This window comes from Oryctolagus cuniculus, chromosome X (assembly GCF_964237555.1).
Source record: "Oryctolagus cuniculus chromosome X, mOryCun1.1, whole genome shotgun sequence".
NCBI lineage: Eukaryota > Metazoa > Chordata > Mammalia > Lagomorpha > Leporidae > Oryctolagus > Oryctolagus cuniculus.
The window spans coordinates 65570481-65598085 of record NC_091453.1 but is presented as its reverse complement, the minus strand read 5'-3'; the positions used below and the strand labels follow the sequence as shown (position 1 = coordinate 65598085).

General features: G+C 34.8%; 1 protein-coding gene across 9 annotated transcripts; it reads left to right on the top strand.

Moving 5' to 3' along the window:
- ZNF711 (zinc finger protein 711) lies at positions 1-27279 on the top strand. Of its 9 annotated transcripts, XM_008272988.4 has the most exons (11): positions 4-208; positions 458-537; positions 2062-2182; positions 3106-3361; positions 3734-3838; positions 9682-10224; positions 16698-16853; positions 17584-17721; positions 22250-22297; positions 23964-24107; positions 24574-27279. In XM_008272988.4, the coding sequence occupies exons 5-11, from the start codon at positions 3760-3762 to the stop codon at positions 25752-25754; spliced, it is 2289 nt and encodes a 762-aa protein (XP_008271210.2). In that variant the 5' UTR covers positions 4-208; positions 458-537; positions 2062-2182; positions 3106-3361; positions 3734-3759; the 3' UTR covers positions 25755-27279. The 9 variants fall into 9 exon arrangements, with proteins under 9 accessions (XP_069922672.1, XP_008271210.2, XP_008271212.2 ...); XM_070066571.1 differs by adding an exon at positions 20276-20401 and having other exon boundaries at positions 1-208; positions 458-2182; positions 3106-3838; XM_008272990.4 differs by lacking the exon at positions 3106-3361.
- Positions 27280-27605: the final 326 nt, after the last annotated feature.

The following is a 27605-nucleotide window of genomic DNA, read 5'->3' as shown; positions in this document are numbered from 1 at the left end:
AGCATGTCAGCGGCGATATAAAGGAGAACGAGGCGGCGCGCCTCCCAGACGCAGAGTAGCTTGTGATTGGCTCGGGCTGCGGAACCTCGGAAACCCGAATGTGAGGACCTCACGGTTCCACAGCTGCCGCCCCCCACAGCAATCCAGAGCGCGGTCACAGTCCAACTGGCGGCGGCGGCGGAGGCGGCAGCGGCGGCGGCGGCGGCAGGTAGGAGGACTCCTGAGGAGAAACTAGACTAGAGGGACTTGGGTTCGCAGCGCTCAGTGTCTCCTGCGAGGGGTGGAGAGGCTCACACCCCGTATGTAGTGGAGGGCGAAAGGAACAATGGAAGTGGCGTCTAGTCCCTAACCTTTCCTTTCCCCTCGGGCGGACAGTTTTCCCTTTCCGTCGTAGCCGCGGGCTGGAGGGATTGGGGGAAGTGAGGGTTTGCCCTCAACCAGCCTCTTCTTCCCTTAGACCGGAGCCCCGCGGAACTAGAGCCGTCGTTGAGGCCGTCGGTGGTTTAGGGTGACGGGAAAATGGCGGAAAACAAAACGGTGAAGTGAAGAATGCGGCGTCCCCCTGGCATTTTCTCTTGGCAACCCCCCACCCCCCCAGTCTTCTTTCGCTCGCGCCCCCAACTGCCTCGTCCCCACCCCCGTTCCCCGCCCCCGCCCGCTCGCTCGCTCTCTCGCCCGCCCGCCCGCCCGCTTGCCCGTTTGCCCGCTTGCCAGCCCGCTCGCCGCTAATGGCAACCTTTGGAATGCGCGAGGGATGGCGGCGTTTGCAAGCAAGTGGCACCGATCGGGCATTTTCGGGGCTGTGGAGCCGTCAGAGCCCGGGAGGGGGGGTGGGGGGCGCCGTGTGCTGCAACTGTCGCCTCCGCTGAAACACCACCATTTTGGTTCCCAGCCGTCTCCATGCAGCGGGTCAGCGGGAGCGGGAGGAGGCGGAGGGGCTGGGCAGCGCGGCGTGGGTAGCAGCGGTGGCGACCGCTGCACCAAGTGTGAGGAAGGAGGAGGGGAAAGGGTGTTCTCGGCTCGCCAGGCGCTTCCTTTCCACCGCGAAGCTTCTGTTGTTCGATTGAAGATCCAGTCAGATGGGTCATGTCTGGGAGGGCACGTGTGTGTGTTCTGCTCGACAGGATTGAAACTTGGCATGGTCGTGGGAAAGGGAGACTTATGGGGGAAGAGGGCTGCGTCCAAAGCTGCAATACTGCTCCTTGCCAGGGCTCCTTTGTCTCCTATCTCTGCGAATACTACTTTCGCATTCTCTCGCTCCGTCGCCTTAGCGTTTCTCTTCTGAGCTTCACCCTATTGACATCACAGAGCAGCGGGGTTCTGAGTGAGCTATGCTTGGGAGAGCCAGATGAGAGTAAAATGTGCTTTTGTGTGTGTGTGTGTGCGTGTGCGTGTGTGTGTGTGTGTGTGTGATTTCTGCTCTCCTACCCGTTGATGGCAAGATGTTTACTTGAAGCGTACTTGGTGGGTTACCTCCATTCAGGAACGATGTGATGGACACTCTCGAGAAGATTGAGAAGCCTTGGCATTTATTGGTTATTGAACACTTAACATGCTGCCGATCTCAGACCTCATTTATTATTGATCTTATTGAAACTTCCGCTATGTGAAAAAGGTGTTCTGGTTTGTTTGTTTGGTATTCACACAGTATGGCACTTCCCATAATAGTTGCACTATGTTGTTGTAATTTTTACACTTCATTGAGTGCTGGTGCAGATTTTTCTGTATGGATTTGGCAAGGATAAGGCTTGCCCTCGGTTCTCTTTCACTTTCCAAGATAAGGTACTGGTAGTGATTTTTAAAATGTGCCTTCAAGAAGATTTTTGTTTTGATCAAGTCGTCCAATTCTAAGTGTCACGACGTTACTTGTGTGATAGTAGGTAGTCGTTTCTGTTGTAATAATCCCTTTGGTTGCTTTTTAGATTAACGCAGATTTCAGCAAATGAGCCCTTCACAGTCTCACCCTGCAACTTCAAGCATAAAGGAACATTTTTAAAATGTGTAAGAGATTGGGTTTAAAATGTTTGAAAATATCTAATTTTGAACATATTCTCATAATAGGTAAAGAGAACGTTTTCCCAAAGAAAATAACATAGTTCAGAGGAAAAATAAAAAGAAATTGCGGGTTTTACTTTGCAGTATCTAAGAAAATCTACAGTTTCTTCAAGACACTCATATAAAGGTGATTAACAAATTACTTAATATGTCTTATCTTATTTAACAATTAGAATAAAATTTTTAAGCCACATTAAGATGATTGTAATTGTTCTCTTGGTTGTGTGAGTAAGAAAGAAATTACTCAAGTCCAAATATAACTCTGTTTTAAATGTTAAAAATAAGGCTTTATAGCCTTTTAATTTTATCCGTGTGAAAATGCAGGTAATTTATTGTGAACTCTTTTGGCCTCTTGACCTCATTTTGCGTAACAACAAGGCATAAAACAACATGGCATTTGCAAAAATATAAAATACAGTTAAGAATTTCTAAAACATTCGTAATTTTGGTCAGTTATAGATAATTTTGTCTAAATCTTTTTATACATAGAAATGTCACCAACTGCTGTAATGTTGATATGGGTTACCTGTGAGACTCTCCTGCCTCTGGTATACCTACAGAACTTTAAGACAAGAGAAAAAAAAAGAAGATAAACCTATGGACTCCCCTATACTTAAGAATACATTTTGTTTTACATGGCAGCTTTCTAAAACTTTTGTTAAGGATATAACCTCATCTTCTGTGCAGTATGGCCTAATATATTAAAAACTCTATAGGGGAATTGAGACAAATGCCTTATAAAATTGACTGTGGTTTTTGATTGTTGTACTTAGAAGCTTATGTTTGAAGGAGAAATGCAGATATATTATTATAAGGAGTACATTGAGTGACAGCATCAAACTTTATGTTCTGTGTTATTTAATGGTCTTAAATAGGAGATAAATCATACGAAATAAAATAGGTTGAGCCCTTGTTTTCAAAACCAGGATGAGGCTAGCATGATTTTTATTAATCACTTAGTCAGTTGTGCAATTACAAGTTAACGATAAGTTGAAAGAAACGATTTTCTAAATGTTTGTATGTGATTGATCTTATCTTTACCATATTTAGGTAGCAGTCATGTTTCATGAGTCCTCAAAACTGTGAGACAAGAGAATGTAGTAGAGTGAGGCCAGAAGTCCTTACTGGTTCAAAGAACTCCAGGGAAACTGGGATAGAACATTTTACATTATAAGTAGAACCCCGGGAGCCAGAGGTGAATACAAGTTTATCTGCAGAGCTCCGCTGCAGGGCTGATCTGGGTCTGGAAGAAATGGATGAGAGCCACTGGATGAAATTCACTAATACTAGACATCTGAGTTCTCTAGTAATGTATAAATATCCCAACTATTGTTTGTTGTCATTTTGTTATTTTTCTTCTTTTATAACCTATATTTTAACGGGAACCTTAATGCTGCAGTTTTGTTCTTTTGCTTGCTTCTCTCACTTTCCTATGGCTCATCACCCTTACTGTACCTTATTCTCCATTATCTTTGGTTTACTTTTACCTGGCACTTCTTTTATTTATGGTCGTCACATAAACATCTTTCAAGGTTTTTGTTCATTTGTTTTATTTTCTTTTGTAATGAGCTTTGCACACCTGGTTGAGAGGCATATTTTTAATTGCTTTTTTTTTCTTAAAACGACTGATTTTGGCCTAAATGTATTTAAACTGTTTTAAATACCATTTCTTTTACAGGTATTTGTGAATGAACTTTGCTAAGTATGGATTCAGGTGGTGGAAGTCTTGGATTGCACACATCAGAACCTAGAATGGCCCATACCATGATTATGCAGGATTTTGGTAAAGCATTTTCTTTGTTGCATTGTTTTCTTAATGCAAGAAATTACTAAAAATCAAACATAAATTAAGGAAGGGGAGAATTATAAAGAAAAATAATTCTTTTACTAGGAAAATACATTTGTAGAGCTTACTCTCTTACAGTAAGTCTATGTGTCAGTGTCTACTTCAAATATAATTTGTGGGAAGGTTGAGGTAAGGAAACTTGAAATAAAGTGGTAATATGGTACTGTAAATGAAAAATAATTAGGGTAAATAACTATCAAGTTATATGGTATTTTGATGGTATAAATCAGTTATCAAATGTAGGGAATGTTAAAATGGCTTTCTGAAATATGTTATGCTGTTAATAAAACTGGAAAAGGAAGTGCTTCCATTAATTCAAATAAGTTAGATGCTCATTAAACAGTGATATAGGCAAAATCATGCAGTTGATGATTAATTATGTTCTGTTGTTATTTCCTGAGAAAGTTATGAACAGCATACATTTTTCTTTCTTTTTCTTTTAAAGACTCCCTATTTTACTGACAATGTTTTTCAGGAATCTCTTAATAATAGTCATTCTGTGGAAGATGTGATCATTCTTTAGACAGGCAACTAAGATAAATTTGGGCAGGGTCTGTTTGAATTTTACAAGAGATAGTGGAATCTGAAATATAGAGGCATGCGGGTAGGATCATAGGAATTGGAGATAAGAGCTGAGTGAGAGCAGAGACGAAAAATAGTACATTGGGACAAAAAGTAAACAGGAAACAAGATGATCCTAAGAATTGAAGATAAGAACTGAGTGAGAGCAGAGAAGACAAATCGTAAATTGGGATAAAAAGTAAACAGGAAATGAGATGATATGGAGTGTTTAAAGTTGAAATTTATAACGGGGAACTACAAGTAATGATACTTCACTCAATTAAGAAAATGCTACTATGCTGTTAGAGAATATGGCTGAATATGTCATTTGGTTCCTTCTTGTAAAGCACACAGTAATGAGAATCAGAATAACTGCATTCTAGTCTCGACAGTGCTGTTAACTAGCTGTGTAAACTTGGGTAAATTACTGAATTTGCTTTTATAATGAGAGGGTTTAAATATGCAGCGTTTAAAGTCCTCTCCAGTTCTATAAATCTTTGACATTTTTGATGAATAAAGTTGGAGAGATCACGATTGTGATAAGATTATGAATGAAAGGATTGAGATGACTAGTTAATTGATGAAATAGAAAATAATCATGAACTTACTCTTCTACATGATAAGTGAATTTTATTTATTATAGATGATTTAAAAATGACTCAGGATAGAGAAAAGCTACAGCAATAAATTCTAGAGGAAAGAAAGTAGGGCTGAAGAGTAAAAAGATTACAGGTGTCTGAATTATTTTCTAGTGAGTTAATATTTTTTAGAATACTGGAACTCTTTAATATTAGTATGATAAATAAATTTTGGTTGAAATTTCGTTTGTATTTTTTACCTTTTAAAATAAGATATTTTAAAAATGGAAGTAATATAGTATTTTCTCCTTTTAATACAAAATATTCCCTACTCAGTAGCATTTGGTAAAGTTCCAGAACTCCTTTCACTCCTGAAGAAATTGCCTGTTAGCAAGTAATGTCTGATTCCTTTCAAAGGGTGAAAAATTACCTGATTGGTGGTGGTTGATATTTACTAGAAATTCTTCTTACCTTCCTTTCCATTGTTCTTCCTCAATAACTTGAGATTTAATTGAGCCTTTATTACTTACATCTAATACATTATTTCCTTTAAACCGCTAGGGAAATAGAGCATGCATATTGAAATATATGTATATATACACACACAAGTATTTTTTTCTTTATTTTTATGGAGGTATAATTCATATAACATATTATTAACTCATTTTAAAGTATGCAATTTAGTGGCTTTTAGTATATTCACAGAATTGTAAAACCATCACCATTACATAACTTTAGAACATTTTATCATACTAAAAAACCTTTCTTACGAGCATTCTCCATCCTCTCCTTCTCCCAAGAGCCTTATACAACCACCAATCTCTCTATGGATTTACCTATTCTGAACATTTCGTATAAATGGCATCATACAATATATGGTCTTTGTGTTTGGCTTCTTTCACTTAGAATGACTTCAAGTGTAATCGATGTTTTCACATGTATCTTCATTGTATTTTACTACCAAGTGATATTCTGTTGTATTGGTAAACCACATTTTGTTTAGCCTTTCATCAGTTGATGGGCATTTGGATTATAAAACTATTTTTAATAGTCCTGGTACTTTATATTTCTTCTAAAACAACCCCTTATGGGCTTATTTATATTTAATTCATCTGTTAAACTGCAAATTCTAAAATTTCATTAGAAATTAGATACCTTCTTTGTGTCTATTATCAGCAACATTTGGATATTTGCAATCTCATAAATTATCAATATGAGTATTTATAAAACAGAATTTAGTATACACAGTTAAAACTAGCTAAATAAGTTCCCTATGTGGCACAGGATCTCTATAAATTTTATAAGGTTCGTAGCTTGGAGTATGGGATGATTACCTATATAGAGAATCTGCAACATTAATTTAATGTAGATTTTATTAAATTAATTGTTATTTTATTAAATTAATTGTTTTTAAAGGATTTTTTTTTGACAGGCAGATGGACAGTGAGAGAGAGAGAGAGAGAGAGAAAGGTCTTCCTTTTCCGTTGGTTAAAGGATATTTGATATTTTAAAATTTACAACTTTGCGTTTTATGTAATAACTTTCCTAGTGTCTCAGTATAGTGGTTGTACTTGGAGCATGTACCGTTGAATTTGATAGTTGCTTAATATTGAAATGCTGTAAAAAGTCTATGGAGCTTTGGGACTTCAATAACAAAACAGCCTCAGATAGTGGTCTAAGACAGACCCAGCAAATGTTATGTTATTACTCTGGTGAAGTTTCAGGTATTCACATTTAATGAAATAACTTTAGTAAAATGAGACTTTAGTAAATTGGTTAATGTTTGAAATGGAAGACTTGTTTCGAATTGTTAATCTGGGTATCTAATTGATTTTACACTTTTTAAAAGATTTTTTAAACATTCTAAGCTAGTAAGGTAAAATTTGAATGCCATTTAGTGCTGCTTACTGAATGTTTTAAAGTTTAAATGAGTGAAAGGGATAGAGGGATAGATAGATTTTTTTTTTTTTTACTTTTTACCTTAAACTAGTCCTCTGGTAGTACTTCATTTATTAATAATATACATCTTTTTAAAAATAATCTCCAGTTTAAATAAACTCTATCTTCCTGCACAAGTAAAAGAAAATCAGCCTGGAGTCAAATAATGAGTTCAATTCTGAGCTTGGACCTTGGGCAAGCATATTTAACCTCTCCATAACATGCTTCCTTTATGCTTAAAATGAAGATAATAACATATCTGTTCTGAGGATTAAATGAGATTATAATTACAAAACTATCAACAGGTTGCTTGATGCATAAATAGTGTTCAATAAATATAACTAGTGTAGACCTAAATAAATGAGATTGCTTAGAAATTCAGTGGAATTTAACAAATAAATTGATGAGAAGAAAGAGAAAAAAAATCTGAGACATCTTAGATATTTTACTGAGTAATTTGCAAGTACCCTGTGGTGGAGTCATCAATTCTTGGTCTAGTATCCTTGCAATCACTTGGTTCCATGTAAACAAGCTTGTTTGGGTTTATTTTGATTCAGATATGGCTTACTTTGATCTTTAAATTACTACTAGAGGCTAGGTAATTTAAAAGCATTTATTCCATTTTCTTAGAATCCACCCAACCATGTTAATCTGAACCCAGATCTGCAGCAGCATTATTCTTCCCATTCTTCCCTGTGGTCTACTTTCAGGAACCAGACTAACCTTCAGCCATGCTCTAATGTAAATAAAATTTCCTGCATTTTAAATCTCTAATTTGTCAAAAGATTTTTTTATGAAATGTATATGTAGAATTCCAGTACTATGAACTGAAGGTTAATAATTTTTACCACATTTCCCGTCTGGTTTTAAGCTAAATTTGAACCTCTAACTCGTCCTTATTTCTGAAATGGCCAGTGGAATGATAAGTGATTAAGTAGAACTTGTATTATATCCTTTTTCTATCAGAATTTCAGAATTATGGCTGTGTTCTTTTGGGATAATTTGATGATTTAGTTGGGAATTTGAGAATGGCTGGAAGAATTTGGAAAGGTTTTAAAAGGAAGACAATAATAAGAACTCTGTTGAAAGGTCAGCTTTCCTTAACCTTATTCTGTGATGGATTAGAGTACATATGGTATCCACTGGTCTCCATGCTGATTTGTTAACTAACTTCCATAATGAATTGGTTAAAAATAGTGAATACTGTATAGCCAGGTGACCTGATTTTTTAGGTACTACTTTATAGAAAGTGATCATTAGATGAAGAAGGACTTGTACTGGATTATTTCATGTAGATGATTTTCATAACCAGGTCCATAAACTCTTTTGTTTGTTGTACCACATGAGGATGGCAGAACTGAATTCCATATAAAGGTATAAATTCTCATGCAATATCTACCAGGTGGGTGGGAATTAATGTTTACCATGCTGCTCAAGAAAAACATTCAAGCGTTGTTCTTGCTATAGATTTACTATTATCAAATCAAATCACATTTTAGAATGAGTAGGATTTTTTTCCCCAAAATCATGTATTGAAAACTTCTTTCTACCTTTGGATGTATTAATTCTTGTAAGTTAAACAAGTTCAGGGATTTTCATGTACATAATCCATATTTTATAACAATATTTTATCAACTCAATTTAGCATATTTATGTTTGTGTGTCCTTTTATTTTGATTTTGACTTTAATTTTTTGAAATTATAATAATTTCACAGGAAGTAAGAAAAAGTAATATATAGAGTTCCTTGTACTTTTTCTCTTCTTTCTCCAGTGCTGCCATCTTATGTAACTGTAGTACAATGTCAAAACTTGGTGCATTACTGTTAATTAGACTGAAGGTCTCATACAGTTCTCATCATTTTTACATGGATGCATGTGTCTGTGTGTTTGTAATTCTCTGCAGTTTAATCACACATGTAGATTCATGTAGACATCACCACAGTGGAGATCACAGAACTGTTCCATCATAACATATATGCAATTTCTGTTTTTTTTCATATTTGTCCTACCGTTGGAAGAACTAATCTATTCTCCAACTCTGTAGTTTTATCACTTTCAGAGAGTTACATAAATCATCCCACTTACATGTGATAAATTATCATAACATTAGGTGATTGACATTTTCACTCAGCATAATTTTCTGGAGATTCATTCAGGCTATTTAGTGTATCAGCAGCTTGTTCCTTTTTATTACTAAGCAGTATTCCATGGTAAGGGTGTGCCAGCAGAGTTACTTTAACCAACCATTCACCTGATGAAGAGCATTTGGGTTGTTTACAGTTTGTTACTACATGAGTAGTAGCTACTATGAACTGTTGTGAATATGTAGTATTGTATAAGTATATTGCTTGCATTTTTCTGGGGAAAAGTGCTCTAGAGTACAATTGTTTGGTTGTATGGTAAGTAAATATTTAGTTTCATAAGAAATTGCCTAATTTCCAAAATGACTGTAGGGTCAACAGAATACCAGTCAAAATTGTATCAGATTTTTTTTGGTAGAAATTTTCAAGGTGATTCTGAAATTTAAATAAAAATATACAGAACCTAAAATAGTGCACATAACTTTGAAAAAGAGCACAGGTGGAGGATTAGCTGGGATCGTTCAACATTTAAAGAATATGTTAAAGCATTTGATATATTAAAATATTATTTTTGATTAATAAAATAACTTTACCTTTTTTGGATAATTGTTTGTATTATAGTGGCTGGAATGGCTGGCACTGCACATATCGATGGAGACCATATTGTTGTTTCAGTTCCTGAAGCTGTGTTAGTTTCCGATGTTGTCACAGATGATGGGATAACTCTTGATCATGGCCTTGCAGCTGAAGTTGTCCATGGGCCCGATATCATCACAGAGACTGATGTGGTAACAGAAGGTGTGATTGTTCCTGAAGCTGTGCTAGAAGCAGATGTTGCTATTGAAGAAGATTTAGAGGAAGATGATGGTGATCATATTTTGACTTCTGAGCTGATTACTGAAACAGTTAGGGTACCTGAGCAGGTTTTTGTGGCTGACCTTGTTACAGGTCCTGATGGACATTTAGAACATGTGGTCCAAGATTGTGTTTCAGGAGTTGACTCTCCCACAATGGTATCAGAGGAAGTTCTTGTAACTAATTCAGATACAGAAACTGTGATTCAGGCTGCTGGTGGTGTTCCTGGTTCTACAGTGACGATAAAAACTGAGGATGATGATGATGATGATGTCAAGAGCACTTCTGAGGACTACTTAATGATATCTTGTAAGTGAAACATAAAGGCCACAATTTTTCAGGAAATTATATAATCTGGAAAAGCTTTCTGGGATGAGAGATATTAATAATGACTCTCATGGGGAGCATCTTTGAAAAATAAGTTTGTTCAAAGCTGTATTGATATTTTTTGAGTTTATTCATGTTTTTAATTTACCCTGTAAGAATTCATACTGCCAATAAGGTAAAATACTACAATTTATTAGTGTCTTAGCATAGAGAGATTTGTTAGGTTTAACAAGAACATTAACTGATATAAAATTTTGATGATAAATATATACATTTCAAAATGGAAATTTTATTTTATGTCACCATGGCTTTTTTTTAATATGGCAGGCACTGGAGTTATTTAGATATCAATGCATAATATGTATTTTTTCATGTTTTGAGTTAAAATAGTTGAAAATTAAAGCATAAGCATAGATCATGTCATAAAGCTCTGTGTTTATATTCTGTTCTAAATATGTGTACATTTATTCTATGCAAAACTATAACATTTATTTTAGATTGCTTTGCAAGATCCTTAAAGCTTTCTATCTGAAGGAGGAAGATAGAAATATTTTGTTCTCATTTTAAGTGATGGGTTTGCCATAAAAACAATGATAATGAAAATCTCATAAGTTACTGATGGAGCTTAAGGAGGAAGAAATTTATTTTTTAAATTGGAAAGGATCACATGAAAAGTAGTAAAATTGGATAAAGACAACTTTTCTTGAGAAGGTTTTTATTCTTTTCTTTTAAAAATATAAATATGGTAGATTGAGAAGTATATCACCAGGTGGAGTGTTTGTATGTACTTATATGTATGTAAAGTGACTAAATATTACATGTGTGTCACTGAATTTAAAATGAAAAGACAAATGAGATTAATTTGTAAATATTTTGTAGTGTGTTAACTTTTCCCTCTACAGTTATTTTTCAAAGTAAACATTTACATTGATTTTAATAGAATGATTTAAGCCACTAAAAGACTGTGCAAATATTACTACCTATTCTTAAATAGATGTGTATTTCTGAAGCAACTCTATTTTTATATCTTGTCATTTAAAAAACTATGCTTATCATATAAAATCATGTGGCAAAAGTTGATAGTCACTGTACTAAAATTCATTATACTATACAAAGGATATTCATTAAATTAAATGTGATAAAGTGGTCTATATTTTAGACTTATTTATCATGAATAGTTACATTTTATGTTATCGTCTATGATTTGATTCTGCAAAAGGTTTTAAAAAACACATCTGGAATATTTTAAGTTAGAATCTTGATTATTACCACATGTGTCAAATGCAAGGACTTTTGTCCGAATACAATTAGACTAAATTTAAAGGAATATCCTTTTAGTCTAATATTAGAACAACTGCAAGGTCATTTTATGGTGAATTTAGGATGGGGATTAATTATGTCCTTAGTCACTAGGGGAAATGCAACAATTTTTAGGAATTCCTTTAAAACTTTATTTTTATTATCAAAATATATACATATACACAGAAATTATTTTTATACTGTTCATTATTATGTCATCCAGCTTCTTTATAATAGTTGTTATGCTCAAGACTCACTGTTTTTATTATTTTGATTAATTCTATTCTATTTTCTCTTCATCTCTTCCTTAATCTTAATTTCATTTTCATTACCTCTTGGTTTCTGTTGGCCATTAACTTCTAGGAGTTGGATAATAAATTGCTTTGAAATATCTAAATGTTAATTGTTTTTTCCCAAAATAGAGATTTTTTAAAAAAATTTAAGACATTAAGTTGAGGACTTAAACCTTTGCATTATTCCTGAAATCCTAAATAATCTTTCAAGGAAACCTCATTAGGTAGCTGAGTTTCAGAGGGTAGGAAGTTTATGTTCTCTCAGTGTCAGAGGTTCTTCTGAGTTTAATCCACATTCAAGCCAAACCTCCCAAATTCTTTATTTTAGCAGATGAGTAGGCTCTTCCACTTGTGCTGAGTAACATGGAAATTAATGTAGGATAATTGTATCTGTCTTAGAGGTATGCTGAATGTGTTTTTTAAAAAATACCTAATACCCATATGAAAGATTTTGTGGGTGATTGTTTCCTTTAAGAAAAGCTTTGCTAGGGTAGAGACATTCCCATATAATGAACTGATATAGTGTGTTTAAAAGACTTTTTACTTAAAAAATCAATTCTTATTTCTTTTGGTGCATAATTTTGTATAAAGCAAAATATCTCGCTAGAGTTATGCAAACCACACCAATTTCAGAGATGAGAGAAAAGTTAACAGTTTGTAAAAATTTTAAAATATTGCTGCCTTATTTCAATATAACTGATAGACCATACAATTAACCCAAATAAAGTGCAGATTCATGATTTATAATACATTCATGGAATTGTAGAATCATAACAGTCAATTTTATAATTTTTTCATGGCCCCAAAAAGTAAACCCTATAACCATTGGCAGTTAACTCCCAACTCCAGCCACCTTCAGACTACTACTTAATCCAGTTTCTGTCTGTAGATATCCTTGCTGTCCTGGACATTCCATATAAATAGCATTATATAATACGTAGCTTTTTGTATCTCTCTTCTTGCACATATATTTTCAAGCATCGTTTATGTCATAGCACATATTAATACTTCATTCCTTTTTTATTACTGAGTAATATTCTATCATGTGGATATATACTACATTTTGTCTAGCCATTCATCAGTTAATGGACATATGGGTTGTTTCCACTTTTGGGCTATTATGAATAATGCTGCTGTGACTATTCATGTACAAGTTTTGGTGTGGGCATATGTTTTTAGTTCTTTTGGTTTTCCTGGTAATGGTACACCTTTGAAATTTATCTATTTTTTTCTGTACTTTGTAAAATACTGAGTCTTTGCACATTGCCTGATCCCATCTCTGTGCTACATCAGCATAGTATATAGTTATGTCATACCAGCCATAAAATTTTGATATGCACAAAAGGGGTAAAATATGGACAGTCATTTAGTCTAGTTTGGTTAAGATACTGTGGACTTAAGATGACCCTGTTCCTTTATCAGAATACTTTGATTTGATACCTGGCTTTGGCTCCTATCTCCAGCATCCTGCTAATATAGACCCTAGAAGGCAGCGGTGATTGCTTAAGTAGTTGGGTTCTTGCCAACTACCTGGGAGACCTGGATTAAGTTCCAGGCTCTTAGTTTCTGCTTTGCCCAACGTTGGCTAATGTGGGCATTTGGGGAGTGAACCAATGGATAAGAGTACCCTCTGTTTCTGCCTCTCAAATAAGTAAACATTTTTAAAGGGGGTAAAATAAAAAGCCTACTTAGCTTTAAAAAGGAAAGCCACATTGTATACTTTGCTAAAATGGAATTTTAATCAAATTGTGCCAGTGGGTTATAAAAATTTGTTGAATGTTAACAAAGTTGCTATGTTAGCAAACAATACACCTCACTTTGTTATATTATATTTAGTGCCAAGAGAATTCTGTGGTTGGTATTTTATTACCTGCTTATTGCTGGGTTGAGAACAGTGCAAAGCTTGATTATAGCATTCCTTAAAGGAAGCAAAAACATTAACCTTGAATTTTAGCTATTTTGAATATTATCATCGCTTCTTGGCCTTTTGGCTAAGATCAAGTGTTGAATATTATCTCCATTAAGTGTTTTAAGGATTTATTTGTATAGTCAGTTGATTGCCTATTCTTTAACTGTTCTTTATGTAACAAATAATTATACATATGTAACAAGTAAATATAAATATAGAATAAATCTTGGTTAAGTTAATGGTTTACCTCTTAAAATTGCACTTCAGCATCTTTAATAAATTTTCCTCTTCTATGAACTAAAGATAGAGCTTAAACAGGACAATACGGAATGGTTAGTACATTTCAAAATTGCTTACTCTGATGAATCTAAGTAGAAAATTGGAATAAAATATATATGTTAAGGAAAAGTAGTAATGGCATCAGAATAGCAGAAAATGGAATCAGAGAGAGTAGCAACGATAATTTCAATACTCAAAGCTAAAATTGTGGCATATATTTTGGTGTGAGAAAATATGTATTTAATTTTATGAGTTTTAATTTATGAATTACAGCTTTAATTAAGCTTGTCCTAGAGGAAACTGCTCATTTGTGTATAATAAGGCAGTATTTCTCAAATGAGAGTATTTTTATTGTTTCAATAATTTATTGTAAGTTATTACAACAGAAGAAATTGATGTTTTAGACACTTTTTAAGATTTTTGTATATCCTGTATCTTTAGTTACAAGAATTCAAAAGTACTTTTTTTTTCAGAAAACTTCTCTCTTAATTTTTCTTTAACCTCATTTTATTCAATACATTTTGCAAGAGAAGCTATTTAAAAAGTAGTATCAGATACGTCATCATCTCTTATTCTTTAATTTGTCCCCTTGACCAAAAAAGTTCCCAACAATGTAATAACAGAATTAAATATTAAGATGGTATGAAATTTTTAGTTTATTTTGATCATTTGTGTCCTTTCATAGACCATAAAAATGTTCAAATTCTTAAATAGCATAAAATAATTTCTATTTGAGCACAAAGTTAAAGTACCTTTTCACTGTAAAAAGAATTTCTGAAATGTATTGTTTTCTATCATTTTGAAATCCCAAAAGATTATCTTTGAAGTTGTATCAAATTTGAAAGTGAAATAGGGAGAGATCTAGACTTTGACCCATTTAGATCTTCCTGAAAATTTAGTAAGAGTAAATTTTTGGTACTACTTTATTCTTTTTTAATATTTATTTATGTATTTGAAAGTCAGAGTTACACAGAGAGAGAAGGTGAGGCAGAGAGAGAGAGAGAGGTCTTCCCACCCTCTGGTTCACTCCCCAATTGGCCGCAACAGCTGGAGCTGGGCCGATCTGAAGCCAGGAGCCAGGAGTTTCCTCTGGGTCTCCCACATGGGTGCAGGGGCCCAAGGAATTGGGCCATCTTCTACTGCTATCCCAGCCCATAGCAGAGAGCTGGATTGGAAGCGGAGCAGCCAGGACTAGAACCAGTGCCCATATGGGATGCTGGTACTGCAGGCAGCAGCTTAACCCACTATGCCACAGCACTGGCCCCAACTACTTTATTCTTTATAGAATTGTTATGTGTACCCAGATGCTTGGTCATTTCATGTTTTTATGTATGGTACTGTGATATATATATATATATATATATATGATATTAGGAGAATTTCAAATTAGATTTCATTTCAGTTTTATAGGAATAGCACTGAGATTAAAAAAAGGCATAATATTTAGGGGGAATATAATATTTAGGGGGAATATAGTGTTTGAATATAATTCATGACCATAAGACAACACTTATTGGCCGGCGCTGCGGCTCAATAGGCTAATCCTCCACCTTGAGGCGCCGGCACACCGGGTTCTAGTCCCGGTCAGGGCACCGGATTCTGTCCCGGTTGCCCCTCTTCCAGGCCAACTCTCTGCTGTGGCCAGGGAGTGCAGTGGGAGACCAGGAGAAGCACCTGGCTCCTGCCTTCAGATCAGCGCGGTGCGCCGGCCACAGCGCACTGGCTGCGGTGGCCATTGGTGGGTGAACCAACGGCAAACGGAAGACCTTTCTCTCTGTCTCTCTCTCTCACTGTCCACTCTGCCTGTCAAAAAAAAAAAAAAAAAAGACAACACTTATTAATATTCATTACAGAGTTAATGCATAGTATTTATGTGAAACTAAATACTATCCTTAAAGAATGTAAAGAATATTTTGTATGTATACTTAAAATGTAAGTAATAATATTGTTGCTTTACCTTTATTTATGATTTTTCCCTATTTAATGAGGCATCAGATTTTTGATAAGGAAAAAGAGGTAAAAGTATGCATTTAGATATTTTCTTTGTGATTTTGAAATAAAGCATACATTGCTAAATACAGAAATCTAAAAATTTCTGATTTGAATTTGTTTTTCATTGATTCAGTAGAAATTACAGTATATACTGAAGTTTTATTTTTATAATTTATGAGTAGGCCTTTTTATAATATCATTTTGTTCTCTGTGTTCCCTCATTTTTTAAATGTTAGATCACATATGTTAATTGGGTTTAGGAACAACTGCTTTATAACGTGGATACTGTTGTTTACGTGAGCTTATTTTATGAGCAACGTGTATTTTATTATTTCTTAGGTTTTTTTGTTACTAATTTTGGGGTTAGTATTTAACTGAAAATGCTCAGAGTGATGGAAGATTATATAATTTTTCCCAAGCCATTTTAATTAAGCTTATTTGGTTATTAAGTATTTACATTGGAATCTGTGCATAGGTTTTTTTTTTAATTTAACAGTTATCATGCAGTATCTGATCTTGTATAATACTTTTCATGAAAAGGCACTGACTACATACTAAATTATTATGTGAATAAAGTTAGTAGGTGGTTGACATTATTTTCTTATTTCTTTTGTACTTAAATAAATACACTAAATATCAATGATCCTTTTTGACTGAAATAGTTCCTACTTTATATTTTATAGTGGATGATGTTGGAGAGAAACTAGAACATATGGGGAACACGCCATTAAAAATCGGCAGTGATGGTTCACAAGAAGATGTTAAAGAAGATGGATTTGGTTCAGAAGTAATAAAAGTGTATATATTTAAAGCAGAAGCTGAAGATGATGTCGAAATTGGTACAAAGGCTAATTTTAATTTATTGCTATAATAGAAATTAAGTTTCTTTTCTTACCTTTTCTGTGGGCTAGTCAAAAATTATCCTCAAAGCACAGATTTTTTTTAATAGTTTTTCTTGAGGATTGTATATTTTAAAAAATTGTATATGATATAAAGCAGGAACGCAAAATATATCATTCTTAGGTTTAAACATAAGTAGAATATTACAGCTGAAAATACAAAAACAAATGAGTTGAAGAAGATTTAGTTTAGAGTAAGAAATTAGGATACTTAAGTGCCGATTCTAGAGTCACTCAGCTTGGGATTCAGTCGTATTTCTACCACGTAGCTAAGTGACCTTCAATGAGTTACCTCCATCTGGCTCTGTTTTCTCACTTATTAACAAAAAAATCGCTGTGTTCCTAAGTCTGTATATATGAAATACCTGAAACTTGTATAACTTAAGTAAAATTTTAAAATTTCATAATAAGAATAACTGCCTTAAATGAATAATATGCGCAAAATATTTATATAGTGCTTGGCATAAAAGTGTGTGATGTAAGTGCTAGCAGTTGTTATTTGTCATTACAACTGCAAACGTACAGTGTATTTTTATGAAAATATTCTTGGTGCTTTGAAATTTATTTTGGAATTAATATTTTTCTAAGTAAAACATTTCTTATATACACTCATTAATGTGGGGTGTTAGTCTATGGGATGTCTCTATTTTTAAATGTTTTAATTTTTAAGGTGGAACAGAAATTGTCACAGAAAGTGAATATACCAGTGGACATTCTGTTGCTGGAGTGCTTGACCAGAGCCGCATGCAGCGGGAGAAGATGGTTTACATGGCAGTTAAAGATTCTTCTCAAGAAGAAGATGATATCAGTAAGAAAAAAGGCGCTATAGTGACATGTCAATAGCTATTATGCATTCTTAAAAAATAAAATGCAACCTCAGAGATAAAAGCATTATATAGGACCAAAGTTCAATAAAGTAAGCTTGATCCTTTGCTGTAAATAACTTGGAAGGGTTGTTTTGACCATTCATTCATACATGTATTATTTAAACCAACAAATTAAAATGTATGAGTTTCTAATTTCAGTAGAGCTCACAGATACATAGAGAATTAATGAGTACCTACTTTATGTATGTTTTTGGATATGTTACATATATATTATCATGTAATTCTCACAACTCATCTCTGAGGATAGGCAGCATTAGGCTTGTTTAATGAAAGGGATAAATTTCCCTCGGGAAGAGTAATTTGCCCAAGGTAAATCCAGTATTGAGTGGTGAAGGCAGAATATGAACTCATCTGTCTGTACATTGTTCTTTCCACAGGCTATGAGCACTGTTGGCCTCTCTCTGACTTTAGCAATGGAAGGGCTATAATGGTTGCTCTTGTGTCACGAAGAGGTTATCTGTGTAAGAATTCTTCAAGCAGAGTTGCCAGGCTCTTGACTTACTATGCTTGTTGATGGTCTCTGCTGCTTAAGGTTTTTTGGAGCTGAGTACTACAGAATGCAAAACTCTGGAGTTTCTTTTCCTGTCATGCTGCATGTTTCCTTATGAAGACATTTTACTCTTTGCCTACTTTCTCCTCTCATTATAGGAATGCCTCTCTTCTCTAGTTTTACTTTTTATCTTCATGCCATGCTGAGAAAAACACGACTTTGTTTTATTCTGGAAGGTCAAGAGCCTCTATTTTACTGTACACATTGACAATATTGCGCTTTACCTGCATTGAACTTAGATACCTGCTTCCTTCTCTAAAGGCCATGGGGAACTGAACACCACTCTCAAACTTGAGTAGTATTATCACAGCTGAAAAATAACAAAATGAGTGGAGATGATTTGGATGGAGAGGAAAACAGTTCAATGAAGGAATTTCTATTTGGTCTCTGTAAATTCTTTATTATTATTTTAATTCATTTGTAAGGAGAGACAAAGGAAGAGGTAGGAAATTGAGCCTTAAGTTAGTTGATGCCAGAATTTCTTTGGAATATGGAAAACTTCGATCATTGTTTGTTTCTGGTTAATGAAGAGGAATGTGGGAGAAGAGGGACACTTTTTTCCCACATTCCTTTTACAGTGAGTACATGATCCCAGTATGTGAATTGAAGGAACATCATAAGTTCAGGCCAATTTTCTTTTTAACACATTAAATGTAAAGAGATTGTGTCATATAAAATATATTAAATGACTCTCTAGGTTTAAATACTTTTTGCCACAATACTGTTTTTCTTAGATGAGTTTCCCTTAATGCTTTATTTCTTCAGTAGTCTCATAAAATCCAGACATTTGGAATCCATATGGTCTTGAGCATCAGCTTTACACACACACACATATGTATACACACATATATATTCTTTAATTTTTTAATAGTATTTTGGCTATTTTTATTAGATGTATAAGACTGAAAATAGTACATGAAATAGCATAGACAAGATTCTAGTACTGTGTATGGGAACCATTTTCAGTTATAAAAACTGACAGGCAAGTTTTTGGAATAAACCCTTTGTATGAATTTGTAATGCCCAATGGACTGTAAGATCAGTCAATGTATTTCATGCACATGGCTTTTTAAAAAGATTTACTTATTCATTTGAAGGGCAGAGTTAGAGATGGGAAGGGAGAGAGAATTTCCATTTGCTGGGTTACTTCCCAGATGGCTGCATCAGCCAGGGCTGGGCCAGGCAAAAGCAAGGAACTTCATCTGGGTCTCCCACATGGGTTCAGGAGTCCAAGGCTTTGGGGCCATCTTCTGCTACTTTCCCAGGTGCATTAGCAGGGAGCTGGATAGGAATAGAGCAGCTGGGACTCGAACTGGCATCCATATGTGATACTGGCACTGCAGGCAATGGTTTAACTTGCTGTGCCAGCTCCTATGTGGTTTATATAATTAAAAATATTTTGGGGCTGGCACTGTGGCGTAGTGGGTGAAGCCAGTGCCGGCATTCCATAAGGGTGCTGGTTTGAGTTCCACCTGCTCCACTTCTGATCCAGCTCTCTGCTATGACCTGGGAAAGCAGTGGAAGATGGCCCAAGTGTTTGGGCCCCTGCACCCACGTGGGAGACCCAGAAGCTTCGGATCAGCACAGCTCTGGCCATTGTGGACATCTGGGAGTGAACCAGTGGATGGAAGACTTCTCTCTCTCACTCTGCCCCTGCCTCTCTGTAACTCTGCCTATCAAATGAATAAATAAATATTTAAAAAATATATTTTCATAACACTTGATTCTGAGAGGAGAATAAGAATTTTGGTAAAGGATTGTCTCCTAGTAGCGCTAAATTCTTAAAGTGCCAAAAAAAAGTTTAAATTAAATTTATAAATTTGTCAAACTATAATCTTGAAATCTGAAAAATTTAAATTGTTCAGATTTTTTACCCATTTATTATATAACTATGGTTATAAATAAGCAGTTATTTCTTCAATTATGTTGTGCTGAAATAGCAGATGAAGTTTTTGTAGGGGAAGTAGAAGGAACTTTTTCCCCTGAGATTCAGCTCGAGGACTCTTACTTTAATAAAATAGTTGTCCCTGTTGTCTGGGTTGTGTCATATGGTAGGACACTGACATTTTTCACCAATAGGTGCATCACATAAGAGTTTAATCAGTCTTTAGGCCATTAAATGTACTGTGCTAATGCCTACATGATTTGGCTAATGAGCTAAAATATTCTGCAGTGGACTGATTCATTTCTAGATACTTCACACGGTTTTTCTAACGCATATATTATTTAAAATAAACCTTGTATTCTTAGGTGTTTAAATCCCATTGAAAATTGATCCCTGTTAAAAATAGAGTGGGAATAAGAGAGAGAGGAGATGTACAGTTCGGCACATGCTCCCTCGGACTTACCCCTAAGGGTAAAGCTAAAAACTTGTCATGGGACTCCAAATCCCATTAAGTTGGCAGGTACCAGTGCCATCTTGCTAGTTAAAGTGATCAGTTTAAGTTTATAATTGATCATAAAGATAAGATTAAGTGTCAAAGAGATCACATAAATAAGACCAGTGTCTGCTAATAGTGATTGATAGAATTAAAATGGAGAGAATGATCCAACATTGGGAAGCAGGATACGCAGCAGACTCATAGAATGGCAAATGCCCTAAACAGCACTCTGGCCTCAGAATCAGCCCTTAAGGCATTCAGATCTGGCTAAAAAGCCCATGAGATCATTTCAAGCATGGAAAGCCAAAACACTGGAAAAAAATGACCTAAATGAAAGATCTCTGTGAGTGAGATCCTGGTGGAAAGAAGGGGCCATTAAAGAAGGAGTTACCTTTCTCTGAAGGGAGGAGAGAACTTCCACTTTGACTATCGTATTGTCTAAATAAGGTTGGAGTTTGTGAACTCAAGAGGCTTCCATAGCCTTGGCAGCTCATGACAAGAGCCTCGGGTGATTGCTGACGTCATATATGAGTTGTCAATTGTTAAATCAACAACAGGAGTCACTGTGCACTTGCTCCCCATGTAGGACCTCTGTCCTTAATGTGTTGTACTATGAGAATTAACGGTAAAACTAGTCTTCAAACAGTACTTTAATACTTTGTGTGTCTGTATGGGTACAAACTGTTGAAATCTTCACTTAGTATAGAGTTGATCTTCTGTTTATAAAGATAATTAAAAAGTAATCTTAACGAAGAATGGGATGGGAGAGGGAGTAGGAGTTGGGATGGCTTGCAGGTGGGAGGGTGGTTATGGGGGGAAGAACCACTATAACCCCAACATTGTACTTTTGAAATTTATATTATTAAATAAAAGTTTTCTATAAAAATAAATAAAATAAACTTTGCTTAAAAGTAGGATCTATTTAAATTCTTAACTGTATAAGTGAGTGCCATAAAACACTTTATTTTTCTAACATTGTTGAAAATCAGTCCTTCCCCTTTTGCAGAAACTTACTAACACCACAGATAATAAGATTTTGAGGCTTTGAAAAAATAAATTCATGTGTGCTCTTTTATAAAGGGTGTAACAGAAGGTACATTTATCAAGTTATTTTTTTTTTCTGTTTTATCTCATTCTTATGTAATTGTAAAAGACAGTCCAGGTGAACTCTGACAAATTTTCGTGTTCAGATACATTAATTTACCTAAACATGGTTTTCTCAGAGGTCCATTCATTCAGCAGTCATTTACTGAGCAGCTTCAGTGCTGGAGGTGCTGTATAGAAATAGCTATCCAGTTTCCATTTAAAAAGTGAAGCCATTCTAGATATTAGCAATTTCAAGGATGCTGACAGCATCCCTTATTTTCAGCATAAAAATGATCTAATCTGTGGTAGAGGAATGAGTTTTTTTTTAATCCAAGGAATGATGGACAAAGCAAATTTTTATAGATTAAAATGAGATATGCTAGTAATCGTTATACTCAGCATATAAGCTTTTAATTAGTCTTTTGTTTTTAGGAGATGAAAGAAGAGTTTCCCGAAGGTATGAAGATTGTCAAGCATCAGGTGAGAGAGCATTGTTGTATTCATGGATTTCGAAACTTTTTTGCACTAAAATAATCTTATCTTTCAATTCAATTTTATACACAGCTGTTTTGAGGTATCCTTGTATATGAGATGCCAGTTAAATATCTGGCTTTGTGTACTTCTTGGTAAGTGAAGAGTAATTAGATTAGTTTGTGTCTATAGACACATCATTGGACTCTTACTTGCCTCATCTAACTAATCTAGTTACATAGAAGTTTACCTCTATGGGAATTGATTAATTTATATATTAACATGTGTGTTAATCTGTGAATGCAGTTTGTTTTAGAGTACCCTGCAATTGTCAAGCAGCTTATCACACGGGTCATAAAAAGATTGCTATAAAAAATGTAAAATAGAAATTATTTGAGCCGGCGCCGCGGCTCACTAGGCTAATCCTCCGCCTTGCGGCGCCGGCACACCGGGCTCTAGTCCCGGTCGGGGCGCCAGATTCTGTCCCGGTTGCCCCTCTTCCAGGCCAGCTATCTGCTGTGGCCAGGGAGTGCAGTGGAGGATGGCCCAAGTGCTTGGGCCCTGCACCCGCATGGGAGACCGGGAGAAGTACCTGGCTCCTGCCATCGGATCAGCGTGGTGCGCCGGCTGCAGCGCACCAGCTGCGGCGGCCTTTGGAGGGTGAACCAATGGCAAAAGAAGACCTTTCTCTCTCTCTCTCTCACTGTCCACTCTGCCTGTCAAAAAAAACAATTATTTGGACAGCAAAGAAAAACTATACAGAATATTGACCACCTCCAAATATCTTTCTTCAGGTCTAACTGTTAATTTCTGTGGTAACCAGTATATTATATATAACTGTTAAATAAACTCATGTGTCACTTGATTTGTTCTTAATTTTAATGTACTCTGTATAGTGTTATTCTATGGTTGATCTTTTTTCTTTCTTAAGCAAGGAGATTTTATCTTACATTACAGTGTTGGATTGTTCTGTTTCTATACTTGGGAAGTATTTGACTCTTAACATAAATGTAGTTTTCAGAGAAATTGAGAGGCATATGTCACAACATAGAAGCTAAATTGACAGTGTTATGTCTACATATTTAAACATATAACTCCGCAGCAGGTTTGTTAGTTCTAAGACTTTATTAACTATTGTATAAGTACTCATCCAACTAAAATTGTGGAAAATTGTCTGCAACATTTATTTAACCCTTAACTTCAATCTTAATATTTACTTAATGCTCTTTACATTAAGTACATTATTCTAAAACATGTACAGAAAAGATCTGACCTGTTTTTTATGCATTGGACATAGTTACCATGACTATTGGTTCACTGATACATGTACATTTCCTGCTAAATCCCATTAACTTTGTTAGCCTTTTTTTTAATGGTGAGAAATTGTTCTGATGCCAAGATTTTGTATAGTGTCATAAAATTCAGTTTCTTTCACTATATTCATCTTATTAGTTTATTCTTTTAGGGTGATTAAATTGAGATATTTTAAAATTATTTTTATGTGACACACTATTCGAAATATTTGCCTGTATACATCTATGAGAAGATTAAAAAACAGAATGAGAAGATGGGTATACATTGTGAAATTTACTTGGTAATCTGTAGTGGTTCATTTTAACAAAATGAAAAAAAAATAAACATAGGTAGTTTAACTGTACATCAATATTTTTCCCAGGAAATACTTTGGACTCAACATTAGAAAACAGAAATAGTACAACAGCACAGTACCTTCAAATTTGTGAGAGCATTAATGCAAATAAAGTACTTAAGCAAAAAGCCAAGAAGAGGAAAAGGGGAGAAACCAGACAGTGGCAAACAGGTAAAATATTTCTTTAATATCATAATGATTTAACGTGTAGAAGCGTTGTTCTTTAACCAAGGGAAAAACAGTCAGTGTCTATACGGTAGTCATATACCATATGTACCTAGTTGTATATGATACAAGTAATTATCATTTTTACAACGTGTGGCAGATACCTACTAAAACAATGTCTGTTTGCTCCTTATTTAAAACATGATTTTACTGAGGATTTTTAGGTTGGCTTAACAATAAAGAGTTCTTTGGTTTTCAAAATGCATGTGATATAAGCATTTTAGCAGGTGAGTAGTCTGTAGTACAGTGCTACTCATTAATTTTTAGTGAATTATTTTATCAATTTCTTTTGATACACTGCATCCTAGTATAGTTTTCACATAGTGTATGTCTGCTGACTTTGACATCTTTGTTATGAAATTTTTTCAGTCTGACCAAATGTCTCAACTTTCTCTCTTTTTTATTTATCTAGCTGTTATAATAGGTCCTGATGGACAGCCCTTGACAGTATACCCTTGCCATATTTGCACAAAAAAGTTTAAATCCAGGGGATTCTTAAAAAGACACATGAAGAATCATCCTGATCATTTGATGAGAAAAAAATATCAGTGTACAGATTGTGACTTTACAACTAACAAGAAAGTGAGTTTCCATAACCACTTAGAAAGCCATAAGCTTATAAACAAAGTTGACAAAACCCATGAATTCACAGAATACACACGAAGATACAGAGAGGCCAGTCCACTGAGTTCAAATAAACTTATCTTAAGAGACAAGGAGCCGAAGTTGCACAAGTGCAAATACTGTGACTATGAAACTGCAGAACAAGGACTGTTGAACAGGCATTTGCTGGCTGTTCACAGCAAGAATTTTCCTCATGTTTGTGTTGAGTGCGGGAAGGGTTTTCGACATCCTTCTGAACTCAAGAAACATATGAGAACCCATACTGGTGAGAAGCCATATCAGTGTCAGTATTGTGTCTTCAGGTGTGCAGATCAATCAAATCTGAAAACTCACATTAAATCTAAGCATGGTAGCAATTTACCATATAAATGTGAGCATTGTCCCCAAGCATTTGGTGATGAGAGAGAGCTTCAACGCCATCTAGATTTGTTTCAAGGACATAAGACTCACCAGTGTCCTCATTGTGACCATAAGAGCACCAACTCAAGTGACCTTAAGCGGCACATCATATCTGTCCATACCAAGGATTTTCCTCATAAATGTGAGGTCTGTGATAAAGGTTTCCATCGTCCTTCTGAGCTCAAAAAGCATAGTGATATCCATAAGGGTAGGAAGATTCATCAGTGTAGGCACTGTGACTTTAAAACCTCAGATCCATTTATCCTTAGTGGTCATATCCTTTCAGTTCATACTAAGGATCAGTCATTGAAGTGTAAAAGGTGCAAGAGAGGGTTCAGACAACAAAATGAGCTGAAAAAGCATATGAAGACCCATACTGGAAGAAAGATTTACCAATGTGAGTATTGTGAATACAGCACTACAGATGCCTCTGGCTTTAAACGACATGTGATATCAATACACACAAAAGACTATCCACACAGGTGTGAATTCTGCAAGAAGGGATTCCGAAGACCATCAGAAAAAAATCAGCATATTATGCGGCACCACAAGGACATTCTTATACAGTAAGATCAATATAAAGAAAAAAGGTTATTTAGAAAATACAAGATGCTATTTGGGAAGAAAATCTCACGCTTTCATCTGGTTTCAAATCTTGATATTAAACCATAACTTTACATTCTTTGTACTAAAGATCTTAAAATATTTGAATTGACGGGGAATGTTACAGCCCTTTGAAATTTACTTAAAGAATTTAACAAGCACCATAGAATGGTTGCAGAAAAACTTAAGTGTCTATTAATAGTATTATATGCATAATTAACCTACGGAGGGGAAAAGCAAAGACAAGTAGTTTATTTGGCTGATCCTATTAGAGACAAATGGTTCTGAAAAGAGAGTATGTAATTGAAGAGTTCAGCAATGCTTTGCTATAGCAAGCAAGCCTCACGTTTATGCAATTTTAGAAATGGGGTGGGGAAATAAAATTTAGTCATCCATCAGTCACTTAATCATAAAGCCTTTTATATTGTACCTGGAAATTTAATTCCAGAAATGGCAAAGGTTTTGTGTATTCATTAGCAGAAATTTCACTGGAAATAGGTTTGATGAATTCAGTACAATTTAGAAAAGAATTTCAGAGCTGCTAATATTTTATGAGAGGATAGAATGTTTAAAAATACCGCATTCTGTGCTGAATTCTAAGGTTAAGTCTAAAGATTGAAATTCCTTTTTTTCTGATTTTCAAGGTAACTGTTCAGTACCGCATATATGACAAAAATATATTTGAGTCAAATGTGGCTTTCTAAAATGGCTGCAACGTTAGTGTTGCAAACAAAATTAGCACTATATTTCTTATTAATCTAAAGATTAAATTGAGAGAACACAGTTTTCTTAAATATTATAATGTTTAGAGGTTTTTTTGTAGGACAGTCTTAGCAGGTAGGATTGTTCTAGTCTTACTTGCTCTAATGTTTAAAGGTGCAATTTTATGCCATTATTGAAAATTTGATTTTTAAAATCTATATATCATATTATTAACATGCATTTTCAATGAGGCAGTATTTATGCAGTATTTAACAGAACAGTATGCTGCCAATAGAGTTTGGAGGTGGATATTCAGTTTACAGTGTATAAATTTAAAATATGCATCCCTTTAACAACGCTTTGTGTTAGCATGCTGCAAATCAAAATGGCGCTTAATATTAAAAGCTGGTTTAGGGAAATTTAATGAATATCCTGTTCATAAATGTAATGCATATGATGTGTACTTTTAAGTTTTAGTTGCTTCATGTTTACATTCAGCTGTTCAACATACTTTAAATGTATTTTTAATTCATGCTATATATTGTGGCTTTGTGTTTCAGATAATGTTCACTTTTCTGTTTTTGCACCAGATAAGAATCAGTTTCTGAAGAATAAATTTTTTATCTTTCTTAACTTCAGAATATTAAATTTGGAAAATCAGCTAAAGTTGTGTGTTATGTGGCTGTAAATGATGTACACGCTGTAAAATAAGATTGTCACTGTTACGTGGGATTATTATTTCTAAATGTTACTCATTGAAATGAGCATACAATAAAAAGCATTTATTGCACTTCAAGGTTTTATGAGTTTGTTTAAAGTTGTGTTGTAATGTTCATTCTTTATTAAAAGACTTTCACTTAATTTTTTTCTTAGGCACTTTGGTTCTTCTTTTATTGTCTATATTGAATTATGTGCTTTACCTACAACGTACAAGCTAGGAATTGAGCCAATTATGACACTAGCATTATTTACTCCTCAAGAATGTGTATAATATGCTAAAACTATGATGGCATACTACAAATAAAGGCTCCCATTTTAAGAAAGGAGATATAGTATTGTTAAACATTATTGACCTAATAAATTACGCTGTCCTGAAAACTGAATACATCTGTTTAT